This window comes from Carettochelys insculpta, unplaced genomic scaffold (genome assembly GCF_033958435.1).
Source record: "Carettochelys insculpta isolate YL-2023 unplaced genomic scaffold, ASM3395843v1 scaffold_0036, whole genome shotgun sequence".
Taxonomy (NCBI): Eukaryota; Metazoa; Chordata; order Testudines; family Carettochelyidae; genus Carettochelys; species Carettochelys insculpta.
The window spans coordinates 273,936-287,437 of NW_027439073.1; the positions used below are offsets into that span (position 1 = coordinate 273,936).

Genomic DNA, 13,502 nt, shown 5'->3' on the forward strand with positions numbered 1-13,502 from the left:
TCGGCGGGAGGGGCCTGCGGGGCGAGAGCTGCACCCGGCTCCCCAAGGCGCTGGGGCGGGGCGGGGCGGGGCGAACGAGAGGGTCGGGAAGCCGGGGAGATGGAGCGGGGGGGCGCTGAGGGGGCCCTGGGGCCACTCCCCAATTGCAGCGGGGGGGGCGCTAAGGGGGCAGTGACGTCACTTCCGGCCGGCTCGAGCGGCCGGGGCGGCGGATCGCGTCACTTCCGGGTGCTTGGTGGAAGGGAGGAGCCGCTTTCCCCACCCCACGCCACCAACCGCTCTAACGGCTCCAGGCCGCCGCGCGCGCACGACGTCACATCCGGTACGGGTAACGCCCCCCCCCCCGGGAGTCTTCCCAAGGGGGAGCGGGGGCGGCTCTGCTCTGTGGGGTTGGGGGAGGGTGTGGCTCTGCGCTGTGTGTGTGGGGTCGGGGGCAGGGGTGGGGACGGCTCTGCAGTGGGCGGGGGGATGGGGCAGCTCTGAGCTGAGGGGGAGGGGGAGGGGCCGGCTCTGGCTTTGTGTGTGGGGGGGTGGGGCCGGCTCTGCGCTGTGGGGTCGGGGGTGGGGGCAGCTCTGAGCTGTGGGGTCGGGGGCAGGGGTGGGGATGGCTCTGCAGTGGGCGGGGGGGATGGGGCGGCTCTGCTCTGTGGGGTTGGGGGTGGGGGCGGCTCTGTGCTGTGTGTGCGGGGTCGGGGGCAGGGGTGGGCATGGCTCTGCAGCGGGTGGGGGGATGGGGCAGCTCTGCGCTGTGGGGTCGGGGGTGGGGATGGCTCTGCGCTGGGGGGGTAGGGGCAGCTCTGCAGTGGGCAGGGGCGATGGGGTGGCTCTGAGCTGTGGGGTCGGGGGCAGGGGTGGGGACAGCTCTGCAGTGGGCGGGGGGGATGGGGCGGCTCTGCGCTGTGGGGTCGGGGGTGGGGACAGCTGTGTGTGTGGGGTCGGGGGCAGGGGTGGGCATGGCTCTGCAGCGGGCAGGGGGATGGGGCAGCTCTGAGCTGTGGGGACGGCTCTGCACTGTGTAGGGGATGGGGCGGCTTTGCGCTGTGGGGTTGGGGGTGGGGACGGCTCTGTGCTGTGTGTGTGGGGTCGGGGGCAGGGGTGGGCATGGCTCTGCAGCGGGCGGGGGGATGGGGCAGCTCTGAGCTGTTGGGATGGCTCTGCGCTGTGGGGTCGGGGGTGGGGGCGGCTCTGCGCTGTGGGGTTGGGGGGGTAGGGGCGGCTCTGCACTGGGCGGGGGGATGGGGCAGCTCTGAGCTGTGGGGTCGGGGGCAGGGGTGGGGAGGGCTCTGCACTGTGTGGGGGTGGGGGTGGCTCTGCGCTGTGTGTGGGGGGGGCAGGGGCGGCTCTGCTCTGTGGGGTTGGGGGAGGGTGTGGCTCTGCGCTGTGTGTGTGGGGTCGGGGGCAGGGGTGGGGACGGCTCTGCAGTGGGCGGGGGGATGGGGCGGCTCTGCACTGTGGGGTCGGGGGTGGGGACGGCTCTGCGCTAGGGGGGCAGGGGGTGACTCTGCACTGGGCGGGGGGATGGGACAGCTCTGAGCTGTGGGGTCGGGGGTGGGGACGGCTCTGCACTGGGGGTCAGGGGCGGCTCTGCACTGGGCGGGGGGATGGGGCAGCTCTGAGCTGTGGGGTTGGGGGCAGGGGTGGGGGCGGCTCTGCACTGTGTGGGGGTGGGGACGGCTCTGCGCTGGGCGGAGAAGTATCTCTGTGCTTGGGGGGGTAATTTGCTATCAGTCAAACCTCCCCCCCCCCCAGCATATTCCCCCCTTTGTCTGGGTGTTTTTCTCAGGCAGCTGGAGGGCTGGACCCCCTCCTCCCCCCACCCCTCGAGGGGGTCAGACCCCCTCCTCCCCCCCACCCCCTTCCTTGCTCAGTCTGTGGTCCGATTTTGCCCCCCTTGGCCGTTTCCCTCTCCCTAATCACACGGTGTGGAGAGATCGTGGCTTGAGCTCCTTTCCCCCCACATCTTGAGCCTGCGCCTAAATCCTTTGGGCCCCCGGCCTGGGATTCCCCCCTCGGTGGGAGAGACCCTGCCGAGTTTAGCTCTGCCCCCGCATTCCTCGACCTCCCCCCGTTTTCCCCTTCGTCTCGTAACTCACGGGGATGACATCCCACCGACCGTCTGCTCCAACACAGAGGCTCGTTTGTCCCCCCTTCGGTCAGAGGTTTGCTGGCGAAAGGCTGTTTACTAAATCCCCAGCCAAGCCAGCGGCGCCCCACTCTTTGGGGGTCTCAGGCCCCCAGCTGGTAACAGCTGGCTGGTCCTTTATCTCTTCTCCGGCTGGCGTGGGATGAGGTGCTCGCTCTGGGTACCACTTGGTGCAGAGGCATCCCACCGCCCCGAGGTCTGGTCTCCGGCGGGGTGGCTTCCTCGGTTAGTGACGGAGCACGGGGACGTCTGCTCCGGCGCCTGCGATCGGCGACGTGCGCGAGATTGCTGGGGGGATCCTGGCGCTAGCTCAGGCCAGCCGCTGGAGTTGGCTGCCGGGCGTCATGGGGATGGGCTGCTGCCTGCAGGAGCGCCCGGCCGGCGCTCTTCTCCTTTGGCTGCGTGGTGTCCTCCGGAGCAGAACTTCCTGGCCTCTGTCCGTGGGTCACTGAATCTGCAGCTAGACGTTTGTGTGGGGGTCCTCAGGGCGGGGGGGTGGGAATTCCCAGGCAGATGTCATTGTAGAGCTCGTGTCTCAGGGTGGGTTCCCTGCTGGTGGGGGTACCAAGGCTGGCAGAGAAAGTCTGCTGGGAACCCTTGGTGGGGGTGTGCGATGGGGTTTGGGGTCCCCCAAGCTCTGTACCCCATTTGCAGGCAGGAGTGACTCTCACCCGGCAGGAGAACAGCGGGTTTATTGGCCGACAGGACACAGCGTTGTGCAGAGGAGTCAGTGCAGCCGGCAGAGACAGCCAGTCCCAGCCAGGTTGGGGAGGGGAGGCCCCAGGGGCCCCCGGAGCCAGGACCTTGCCCCCTCCTTGGTCTCGCTCTCTCAGCCAGGGCTAACTGCTTCCAACTCCCAGTTCCCTCAGCAGGAGCCCCCCACCCTCTGTGAGCCATTCACACACACACAGGTATCCCCCACTCCATCACATCTCTCCCCCCTTCCAGACCGAACTGAGCGGGGTCACTCAGCCAGTGACCTGGGGAAGTTCGGGGTCCTCCCCTTGTGCCAAGGCATCAGCTGTACCCTCGGTGCTCCCCTCGATGTGCACCACCTCCATGTCATCATCCTGCTGGGGGAGGCTCCAAGTCAGGAGCTTGGCATTGGCCCCTTTCATGGGATGCAGCCGGGCAAGTCCCTTTAGTTCCCTCGGGCTGGTCAGTCTCCCTGCTTCGGTCTCCGCTCCATCAGCCACGTTCTCAAGTCGGGCAGACAGAGCCCATACAGATGCTGCAGCACCAGCAGATCAAACACTTTCTCTTTGGTCTGGGCCCTGCCCCGTCTGCCCACCAGCCCATGCAGCTGCTCAGTTACAGTCCGGTGAAGGAAGGTACAAACGCTTTCCACCCTCGGCATTTAGCCAGACCACCACGATGGTTGTGTGCCTCAGTTTCCCCTTCCATGCCACACAATAGGTTTGCAAATTTCCTCCTCATGTGAGAGGTTGGCAGACTAGTTACAGGGAACGGCGGTGACATTTCAGAATTACAAACGCCTTCAACATACAATTCATGCTTCTACATCAATGTCGTCGTGTTACATGGCTCTTTCCAAACATTCAGTGCAGGGTACAATCCTACGGCGTTTGGGAGCAGCACCCACTGGTTACAGCAGTCAGCGTGAGTACCAGGACAAACCCGTTGCAACTGTATATTCACATTGCTCTTTGGTAGACCACAACCTTTGTGTAACCCCCTTGAGAATCTGGTATTTTGGGGCGAAATGGCTGAGGCCTTAGCACCGTCAAGTTCTCATCTTCTCTCTTGCCCCCTGGGGTGGAAATCTGATCTCTCTGGGTGTGCCCTCTGTGATGGGGTTCAGGGGTCCCCATGCACTGCACCCCGGCCACGGGCAGGAGTGACTCTCACTCAGCAGGTAGAATAGGAAGTTTATTAGGCGACAGAGGCTCAGTTTCTCACAGAAGAGTCAGTGCAACAATCAGAGACAGTCCTTCCAACCCGTCCTGGGGAGAGGAGCGCGAGGGGAGCCCCTCTGGAGTGTAGCTTCCCCCTTGCCCGGCTGGCTGCCTTCCAGCTCCCTCTCCCCTCCAGCTTCTAACTGCCCCCTCCGATTCACACCCAGCTCGGCTCCTCCCTCCTCTTTGTTCAGGGCAGAGGTGTTACCTGCCAGTTGTAGCCCCAGGGTCATCCTTAGCCGCTGGGAGCTATTCTACTTGTTTCTCATATCTAGCCTGAGTCTCGCATTTGCACTCCCCCCACTCCATCACATCTCTCCCCCCTTCCAGACCGCACTGAGCGGGGTCACTCAGCCAGTGACCTGGGGAAATTCGGGGCCCTCCCTGCGTGACGGCATCGGCTATGGTGTTGTTGTTCCCCTTGACGTGGACCACCTCCATGTCGTAGTCCTGCAGGAGCAGACTCCACCGCAGGAGCTTGGCGTTGGCCCCTTTCATGTGATGCAGCCAGGTCAGGGGTGAGTGATCGGTGTACACGGTGAAACGCCGTCCAAACAGGTGTGGCTGCAGCTTCCCCAGTGCCCACACCATGGCCAGACATTCCTTCTCTATGGCCGCGTAGCTCTGCTCCCGGGGCAGCAGCTTCTTACTCAGGTACACGATGGGGTGTTTCTCCCCTTTGTCATTCACCTGCATTAGCACCGCCCCCAGCCCCACGTCTGAGGCATCGGTGAACACCAGGAAGGGCTTGTTGAAGTCTGGATTTGCCAGCACTGGGGCCCTGACCAGAGCCTCCTTCAGCGCGCAGAGGGCCTCTTGGCACTGCTCGGTCCAGACCACCTTGTCAGGCTTTCCCTTTTTACACAGCTCCGTGAGGGGGGCTGCGATGGAGCTAAAGTGGGGCACAAACCTCCGGTAGTACCCCGCCATCCCAATGAAGGCCTGGACCTGCTTCTTAGTCTGGGGTGTTGGCCAATCTCTGACAGCCTCCACTTTAGCTGGCTCTGGCTTTAAGCGGCCGCTGCCCACCTTGTGGCCCAGGTAGGTCACCTCAGCCATTCCCACCTTGCACTTCCCTGCCTTGATAGTCAGACCGGCCTTCTGGAGTCGGTCCAGCACCTGCTTGAGTTGGGACACATGGTCCTCCCACGTCTGGCTGAAGATGCAAATGTCGTCCATGTAAGCCAGGGCAAAGCTCTCCATCCCTTTCAGTAGCTGGTCCACCAGACGCTGGAAGGTAGCGGGTGCCCCCTTGAGGCCGAAGGGAAGGACCAAGAACTCGTAGAGCCCCACAAGAGTGATGAAAGCCGACTTCAGCCGGGCATCTTGGTCTAATGGCACTTGCCAGTACCCCTTGGTGAGGTCTATGGTGGTGAGGTAACGGGCTCCCCCCAGCTTGTCTAAAAGGTCATCAGGCCTGGGCATGGGGTAGGCGTCCGAGACAGTGATGGCGTTAAGCTTGCGACAGTCCACACAAAACCGAACAGACCCATCTTTTTTAGGGACTAACACCACGGGAGAGGCCCAGGGGCTGGACGAGGGTTGGATCACCCCCAGAGCCAGCATGTCTTCAACCTCCCGCTCTATGTCCTGAGCTGTCCTCCCTGTGGCTCTGAATGGCACACACTTGATAGGGGCGTGGGTGCCTGTCTCTATTCGGTGGACAGCCAGGTCAGTGCATCCGAATCTGTCAGAGAACAGCTGTTGGTGTGAATGCAGCACCTCCTTGATCTCCGTCTGCTGGGCAGGGGTCAGCTGGTCTGAGAGGGGAATAGACTCCAGCAAGGAGCCGGCTCCAGTCCCTGTGAGTAAATCCACCAAGGGATCATCCCCCTGCCCCTCTTAGTGCCTGCACACGGCCAGCACCAAGTTCTCCCTGTCCCAGTAAGGTTTCATCATGTTCACGTGATAGACCCGGTGGCTGTGGGCCCGGTTCGACAGTTCCACCACATAGTTCACCTCATTTAGCTGTTTGACGACCTTGAAGGGCCCATCCCAGGCCGCTTGCAGCTTGTTCCGCCGCACAGGTACAAGGACCATCACTTGATCCCCGGTGGCATAGGCTCGGGCCCTGGCGTTACGGTCATACCAGACCTTTTGCTTCCTTTGGGCCATGGAGAGGTTCTCCCTGGCCAGGCCCATGAGTATGGTGAGTTTTTCCTGGAAGGTCAGTACATACTGTACCACTGACTCCCCTTCAGGAGAGGCCGTCCCCTCCCACTCTTCTCTGAGCAAGTTCAAGGGTCCCCGTACCCTCCTTCCATACAGCAGCTCAAACGGGGAGAACCCCGTGGATTCCTGGGGCACCTCCCTGTATGCAAACAGCAGGTGGGGTAAGTACTTGTCCCAGTCATGGGGGTATTGATTCGTGAAGGTTCTCAGCATCTGCTTCAGAGTCCCATTGAACCTCTCCACCAGCCCATTGGTCTGCGGGTGGTAGGCTGTGGCCCAGGTGTGCCGGACCCCACACTTGTCCCACAAGCTTTGCAGTAGGGCCAACATGAAGTTGGACCCCTGATCTGTGAGGACCTCCTTGGGGAACCCCACTCTGCTGAAAATGGACAGCAGTGCATCTGCCACGGTGTCAGCGTCGACAGAGGTCAAGGCCACTGCTTCTGGGTATTGTGTGGCAAAATCTACCACCACCAAAATATTTTTCTTCCCCGAACGCGTTGCCTTGCTGAAGGGACCCACTATGTCTATAGCCACTTTCTGGAAAGGCTCCTCTATGATGGGCAGTGGCCTCAAGGCAGCTTTCCCCTCGTCCCGGCTCTTCCCCACCCTCTGGCAGGGATCGCAGGACAGGCAATACAGACGGACAGCTGCAAAGATCCCTGGCCAGAAAAAGTTCTGTAACAACCTTCTCCTGGTGCGGTGGATCCCCTGGTGTCCTGCGAGCGGGACATCATGGGCTAGGTACAGCAGCCTGCGCCGGTACTTTTGGGGGACCACCAGTTGCCTCTGGACCTTCCATGGCTCCGCTTTGCGTCTGGGAGCCCATTCCCGGTACAGGAATCCCTTTTCCCACAGGAATCTCTCCCTGCAGCCCTCCCCCAGCTGTGGAGCTGGGCTGAGACTGGCCAGTTCCCTCGGCTTCTGCAAGGAGGGGTCTCTCTGCTGCTCTGCCTGGAATTCTTCCGCTCGGGCAGGAGCGGATGCTACTTCCCCATCCCTGCCTGGCTCCAGAACCACCAGCCTGTGAGATCTGGTTTTTGGGGGCCCCCTTTCTCTCAGGGTTGGCCCCTGTGGCTTCTGTGGCTTTGGCTGGGCCTGTACCCCTGAATCTGGGGAGCGCACCCCTCGTTTTCTTTGGCTACGGGTCAGGACTAGGGCACGAGGGCGTTCACCTGGCCAGTTCTCCAGGTCAGCCCCCATCAGTACATCCGCCGGCAAATGGCTGTGCACGCCCACTTCCTTGGGGCCTTCCTTCTTCCCCCATTTCAGGTGCACCCTCGCCATGGGCACCTTGAAAGGGGTCCCATCAATTCCTGTTATCGTCAGGTGGGAATCGGGTATCATGCAGCCCGGTGCCACCACCCCGGGTCGGGCCAGCGTCACGTCAGCGCCTGTGTCCCAGAACCCCGTGACCTTTTCCCCGTCTACCTCGAGGGGTGTGAGACACTTGCTCCACAGAGGTAGCGCTGCCCCCACTCTGTAAACTGGCCTCTGAGCATTTGGTCCCCCTGAGGAGCTGGTCTGTGGGGCGGACTCGGCCCAATCCGAGGACACCCTATCGGCACCACCTGCCTTGGCCGCCAGCCCCTCTGGCTTCTGGGACCCCACCCAGTTGACTCCATGATCCCCCGGCCTGCTCAACCTGTCTGGGAGCTTGGGGCACCGGGCTGATCTATGCCCCTTCCACCCACAGCGATAACAGCCTGGGTCTTGCTGCGTCCCTCGGGCCGGCTGCTCTGTCCAGGCTCTGGCTGGCCCCTCTTTCCTGGGCTCGCCCAAGAGGTGGTCCCCTCTGTCGTACAGCCAGAAACCGGTCTCTCCGGGACTCCCTCTCTCTCCGGGACTCCCTCTCTTTCTGGGGCTCACTTTCAAACCTGGCCCGGCTGTTTGTGAAGTCATCTGCCAGCTTCCCTGCGCTGTGTGAATCCCCGGGCGTCCGGTCCACGAGCCACACCCTCTGGTCAGGCTCTCGTAGAATCGCTCCAGGACATTCGGCTTAATCAGGTCCTTCACGGACTGGACTCCCATCCCGATCGCCCACTTCTGCTAGTATTGCATTAGGCGGGAGGCCGCATCTACATTGGTTTCCTCTGGCCTCTTCTGCGCCTCCTGGAACCTCTTCTTGTACATGTCTGGAGTCAGCCCGAAGTTATGCAGCAGGGCCTGTTAGACCCGTTCATAGTCCCCAGGCTGCAGCCCCTCCAGCTGGCTGAGCACCGCTGCGGCCTTCTGGCCCGGCAAGGGGGTGAGGTGCCGGAGCCACTCGGCTGGGGAAGCCTCGTGCAACTCACAGGCTCGCTCAGAGGCGGCAAGGAACTCGTCCGTGTCCTCTGGGTCCTGACACTGGGCCGGACACGCAGTTGAGACCTCTTGGCGTCTCGCCTCTGCCATGGCCCGCTCGCGCTCCCGCTCTCGCTCTCTTTCCTCCCGCTGTCTCTCTTGTAGCTGGCGCTCGTGTTCCCTCTGCCGTTCCTGGGCTTCCAGTTCCTTTAATCTCCCCTCGAGCTGCAGCCGTCGCAGCTCTGCGGCGGGGGACTCCGCCCGCGATGGACCACCGCTAGCTGAGCGCGACCTGGTGGGCACCGTGTGTGTCTGACGGCGTCGAGCCCCCGCTCCTGTCGGAGAATCCGAAACGCTTTCAGGGGGTGACTGGCCACTTCCTGCCGGGACAGGCTCTGCCCCCCGGATCGGTCATTCTCTTCCAGCTGGGCAATCAGCTGGGCCTTGGTCGCCTTCCCCACGGTCAGGCCCCTCTCTCTGCACAGCCCCGCTAGCTCTGCCTTCAGGAGTCGGGTATAATCCATCTCCCCGCTGTCTCCCGGGGTATCCACGCACCAGCAGCAGCTGCAGGAATCTCTCTGTTCCACCTCTGGCTCTTGTGAGGCCCCTTCCTTCTGCGCTCAGTCAGCCACCGCTGGGAGCTCATCCGTGGGTGCAGTGCATCCCACTGCTGACACCAGTGTGATGGGGTTCAGGGGTCCCCCTGCACTGCACCCCATCCGCAGGCAGGAGTGACTCTCACTCAGCAGGTAGAATAGGAAGTTTATTAGGCGACAAGAGGCCCAGTTTCTCACAGAAGAGTCAGTGCAGCAATCAGAGACAGTCCTCCCAACCCGTCCTGGGGAGAGGAGCCCGAGGGGAGCCCCTCTGGGGTGTAGCTTCCCCCCTCGCCCGGCTGGCTGCCTTCCAGCTCCCTCTGCCCTCCAGCTTCTAACTGCCCCCTCCCATTCAAACCCCGCTCGGCTCCTCCCTCCTCTTTGTTCAGGGCCGAGGTATTACCTGCCAGTCTAGGTTATAGCCCCAGGGTCATCCTTAGCCTCTGAGAGCTGCTCTGCTTGTCTCACGCATCCAGCCTGAGTCTCACACGTGCACTCCCCCGACTCCATCACATCCTGGTTGGTGGGTTCCCAGGCTGGCAGAGAAGGTCTGGTGGGGACCCTGGCTGGTGGGGACCGTTGGTGGGTGGGTGGGTTCCCAGGCTGGCAGAGAAGGTCTGGTGGGGACCCTGGCTGGTGGGGACCCTTGGTGGGTGGGTGGGTTCCCAGGCTGGCAGAGAAGGTCTGGTGGGGACCCTGGCTGGTGGGGACCCTTGGTGGGTGGGTTCCCAGGCTGGCAGAGAAGGTCTGGAGGGGACCCTGGCTGGTGGGGACCCTTGGTGGGTGGGTGGGTTCCCAGGCTGGCAGAGAAGGTCTGGTGGGGACCCTGGCTGGTGGGGACCCTTGGTGGGTGGGTGGGTTCCCAGGCTGGCAGAGAAGGTCTGGTGGGGACCCTGGCTGGTGGGGACCCTTGGTGGGTGGGTGGGTTCCCAGGCTGGCAGAGAAGGTCTGGTGGGGACCCTTGGTGGGTGGGTTCCCAGGCTGGCTGAGAAGGTCTGGAGGGGACCCTGGCTGGTGGGGACCCTTGGTGGGTGGGTTCCCAGGCTGGCTGAGAAGGTCTGGTGGGGACCCTGGCTGGTGGGGACCCTTGGTGGGTGGGTTCCCAGGCTGGCTGAGAAGGTCTGGTGGGGACCGTTGGTGGGTGGGTTCCCAGGCTGGCAGAGATGGGCTGGTGGGGACCCTTGGTGGGTGGGTTCCCAGGCTGGCAGAGATGGCCTGGTGCAGGGTCACTGGCTGGTGGGGCTGTGTGGGGTATCTGGGATCCGTGGCTAGGGACCTGGGGCTGGATCCCAGGGAATTTCAGGTGTGTGTACACACCTGGGCTTTCTGGTGGCTGTGGGCTCTGGTCACTGCTGGTGGCCACACGCCTCATTGATGAGCTGGTGCCGGATTCCTGGCTCCAGCGTTCCCTGACCAGACCCGGTGTGGGGAAGTCACAGCATTTCCTTTTCTCCCCGCCTCGAAAAGGGCAGGAACTTCGGTTGCGGAGGGTGATCCTTGCCCTGAGTCCTTGAGCCAGACCCTGGGGGCTGAGCAGCCCTACACAGCGATCTGGTGGAGGGGATCTCATCTTAATCCAGAAGAGGGGCCACTCCGGCTTAACGATGGGGCGCACGAGACCAGCACCCGTCCCGCTGGGTGGAGTGTTCCTCGGCTGGTCCCCCAGAGAGCTCTGCTTGTGGCTGAGGGGGGGCCGGTGCCTCGGACTCCCCACAGCCCAGATTCAGTGCAAACCAGCCTTCTCCAGCCTATGTCCTGGCAGTGGCCGAGGGTACAGAGAGCTGGAACTCCCGTTATCTACGGCTGAGAAGTCCTCACGCCCAAACCCCTGCCCCCCGTCACAATGCACTGATGCTGCGTCTGGGGAAACTGAGGCACTCGCCTGGGACCCAGGGGTATAAAGCCCTCCCGCACCCACAGCGTCCCAGCTGGCACCGCAGGGCCCCTGGACCGACGTGCCGAAGAAGAGCATGACCTTGGTTGTGCGGTGAAGGGTCCTGGTGATGGTGATCGCGAAGGAAAACTCAGTGGCAGCTCTAGGCGGGGGCGTTCTCCCACATCCATCCCTTCCGGGACCCCGTCTCACCCGCTGAATTAAGAGCCGTTACGTGTGACACCTGCGACAGGCTTCGTCCCCACCGCTCACCTTGGCGGTTCCCTCCAAACCGCTCTGTCCACCGCCCTTCGCTGCAGGAGGAGTCGGTGCACCCCCATGGGGCGACTTTGGGAGTGTTTGTACCACCACGGCATCTGCCGCTGTTGTGCAGGGTGTGTACGTGAGCTTTCAGGGCCTCCATCAGTAACCCCGTTCTCCCCACGTCCGTGGGTGATGTTCGGAAGCCAGCATCTGTATCGTAACAAGGCCTGAGCTTTGTGGCCTGATTCTTGGTCCTTTTGGCTTGACAGCAGCAGGGCTCGTCTCTCGGGCTGCTTCGGCTCGTCTGGGGACCGGCATGAAAGTGACCGTGCCACCAGCCCTTTCCCCGGTCGTCCTCCCTGCGGAGGTTTAAAAGCGTGTGACCTTCACCTGGCAGGAGGGAGCGGGGCTGCCCTGTGCTAAAGAGAGGAAATGTCTTGCAAGCACAGAATCATAGACTTCTAGGGCTGGAAGGGACCTCAGGAGGTCGCCGGATCCAGCCCCCTGCCCAAACAGGACCAACGCCGACTTGGTGGAGCTGGGATATAAAAGCCTCTAGGGCTGGAGATCCCCCCCACCGCTCTGGGGAACCCGTCCCAGTGCCTCACCGCCCTCCTGGGGGGAGAGTTTTTCCTCCTCTCCGACCCCCACCTCCCCCACCGCGACGTGAGCCCATCGCTCCTCATCCTGCCCCCCGGCACCCCCGAGAACAGCCTCCCCCCGGCCTCGTCGGAGCCCCTGCAGGGAGGTGAAGGCTGCCAGCAAACCCCCCTCGCTCTTCTCTCCTGCCAACTCACCACGCCCCAGTCCCTCGGCCTCTCCTCACCGGCCACCTGCTCCAGCCCCCGGCGCATTTTGGTTGCCCTCCACTGGACCCCCGCTTGAGCATGGCAGAACCTAGGATGCTGTCGGGAAAGGGTCTGGGGCACCCAGGATGTGAAATTGACTCCAGCCTGGTCTGAAACCTCCACAGATACCGGGCTGCAGAATGAGGTCCCTGCTCTGCCCCAGCGCGTCCCGGCCTGCCCTGTTACCCAGCAGAGAGACGGCTGCAGCGGAGTCAGTTCAGGTGAGATTTAACTGGGGTCTGCCGCTGGGTTTCCTGCCCTGGGGACAGGCACAGCGAAGACAGAGGAGGCGGGGAGGTTGGAGGACACAGGGTGGAGAAAAGGAGGAGGGATGGGAGACGGGAAGGGGTCACGTCGCTGTGGGGCTTGGGAGAGCTGGTCCTTCATACGCAGCTCGTCCCTGTGAGAAGGGTGTTCGGCTCCTTCCCCAGGCGCTCGCCTTGCTAGCGTTGCCGTGTTGCCACGACACCCCCCAGGGTGAGGCACAAATGTGTTAAGTGCCCCGCATCTCAGATCAGACCCTCCTGCACTCTGACACTCACACAAGCAAACTCGTGCAGGCGGAGAGGTCACAGAATCATAGGACGCTAATGCTGGAGGGGACCTCCAGGGCAGCTCCTTGCGCTCATGGCAAGACCAAGCAGCTAGACCATCTCTGGTAGATGTCCGTCCAACCTGTTCTTCGGTGTCTCTGTGGTGGGTCCTTTTGCAGGGCTCAGCTCCCATAAGTCTCCGGCCATCAAGGTGTTGTGGGCAGCTGGCTGTGCGCGCAGGCTGGCTGTGGGGAGTGAGTCCATTACACACACACACACAGTCACACTCCCCTCACACCCAGGACAGCTGCCGTCGGGGAAGGGAGTTTCTTTTGCAAAGGGACAGACTCATGGGAGCTTTCAACAAGTTCTGGCTGCCGTGTGGGTCTAGCAGCTGCTACAGAACCAAGCTTGCCGAAAGGAGCAGGTGTGATGGACCTGCTGGGAGAGACAAGGGGCTTTTCTTCATCCTCTTACCCTGCTGTTTCCCAGGTACTCCGGGCAGGGTGGGGGTGGGAATCTGTTCACTGTGAGCCCCCAGAACTGCTGTTTGATTGGCTCCTTCCCCCCGTGATTAGTGGGGCAGCAGGTACTGAGTGCCGGGCTCTTACTCTTCCAGGGGCCGGTGACCTTCGAGGAGGTGGCTGTGTTCTTCACCATGGCGGAGTGGGCTCTGCTGAATCCTGTGCAGAGAGCTCTCTACAGCGCCGTCATGCAGGAGAACTACGAGAATGTGACCTCGCTGGGTAAGGAGTCCTGTCCCTGCTGAGCCTAGAAGGGGAAATGTGGAGTTCAGATCACCCCCACAATAAAACCTTAACTCTGCCATAGTTCAGAATCCCCACCATATAACCGTAGCTGTGCCCCATCTCAA

General features: G+C 62.5%; 1 protein-coding gene across 1 annotated transcript in view; it reads left to right on the forward strand.

Annotated features, from left to right (window-relative positions):
- Positions 1-214: 214 nt before the first annotated feature.
- LOC142005942 (uncharacterized) overlaps positions 215-13,502 on the forward strand; it is a 48,192-nt gene continuing 34,904 nt past the window's right edge. Inside the window, exons 1-3 of the mRNA XM_074983126.1 lie at positions 215-322; positions 12,221-12,316; positions 13,248-13,374. Coding sequence (XP_074839227.1) covers positions 12,236-12,316; positions 13,248-13,374 — 208 coding nt within the window. The 5' untranslated portion in view covers positions 215-322; positions 12,221-12,235. The remainder of the gene's footprint in view (positions 323-12,220; positions 12,317-13,247; positions 13,375-13,502) is intronic.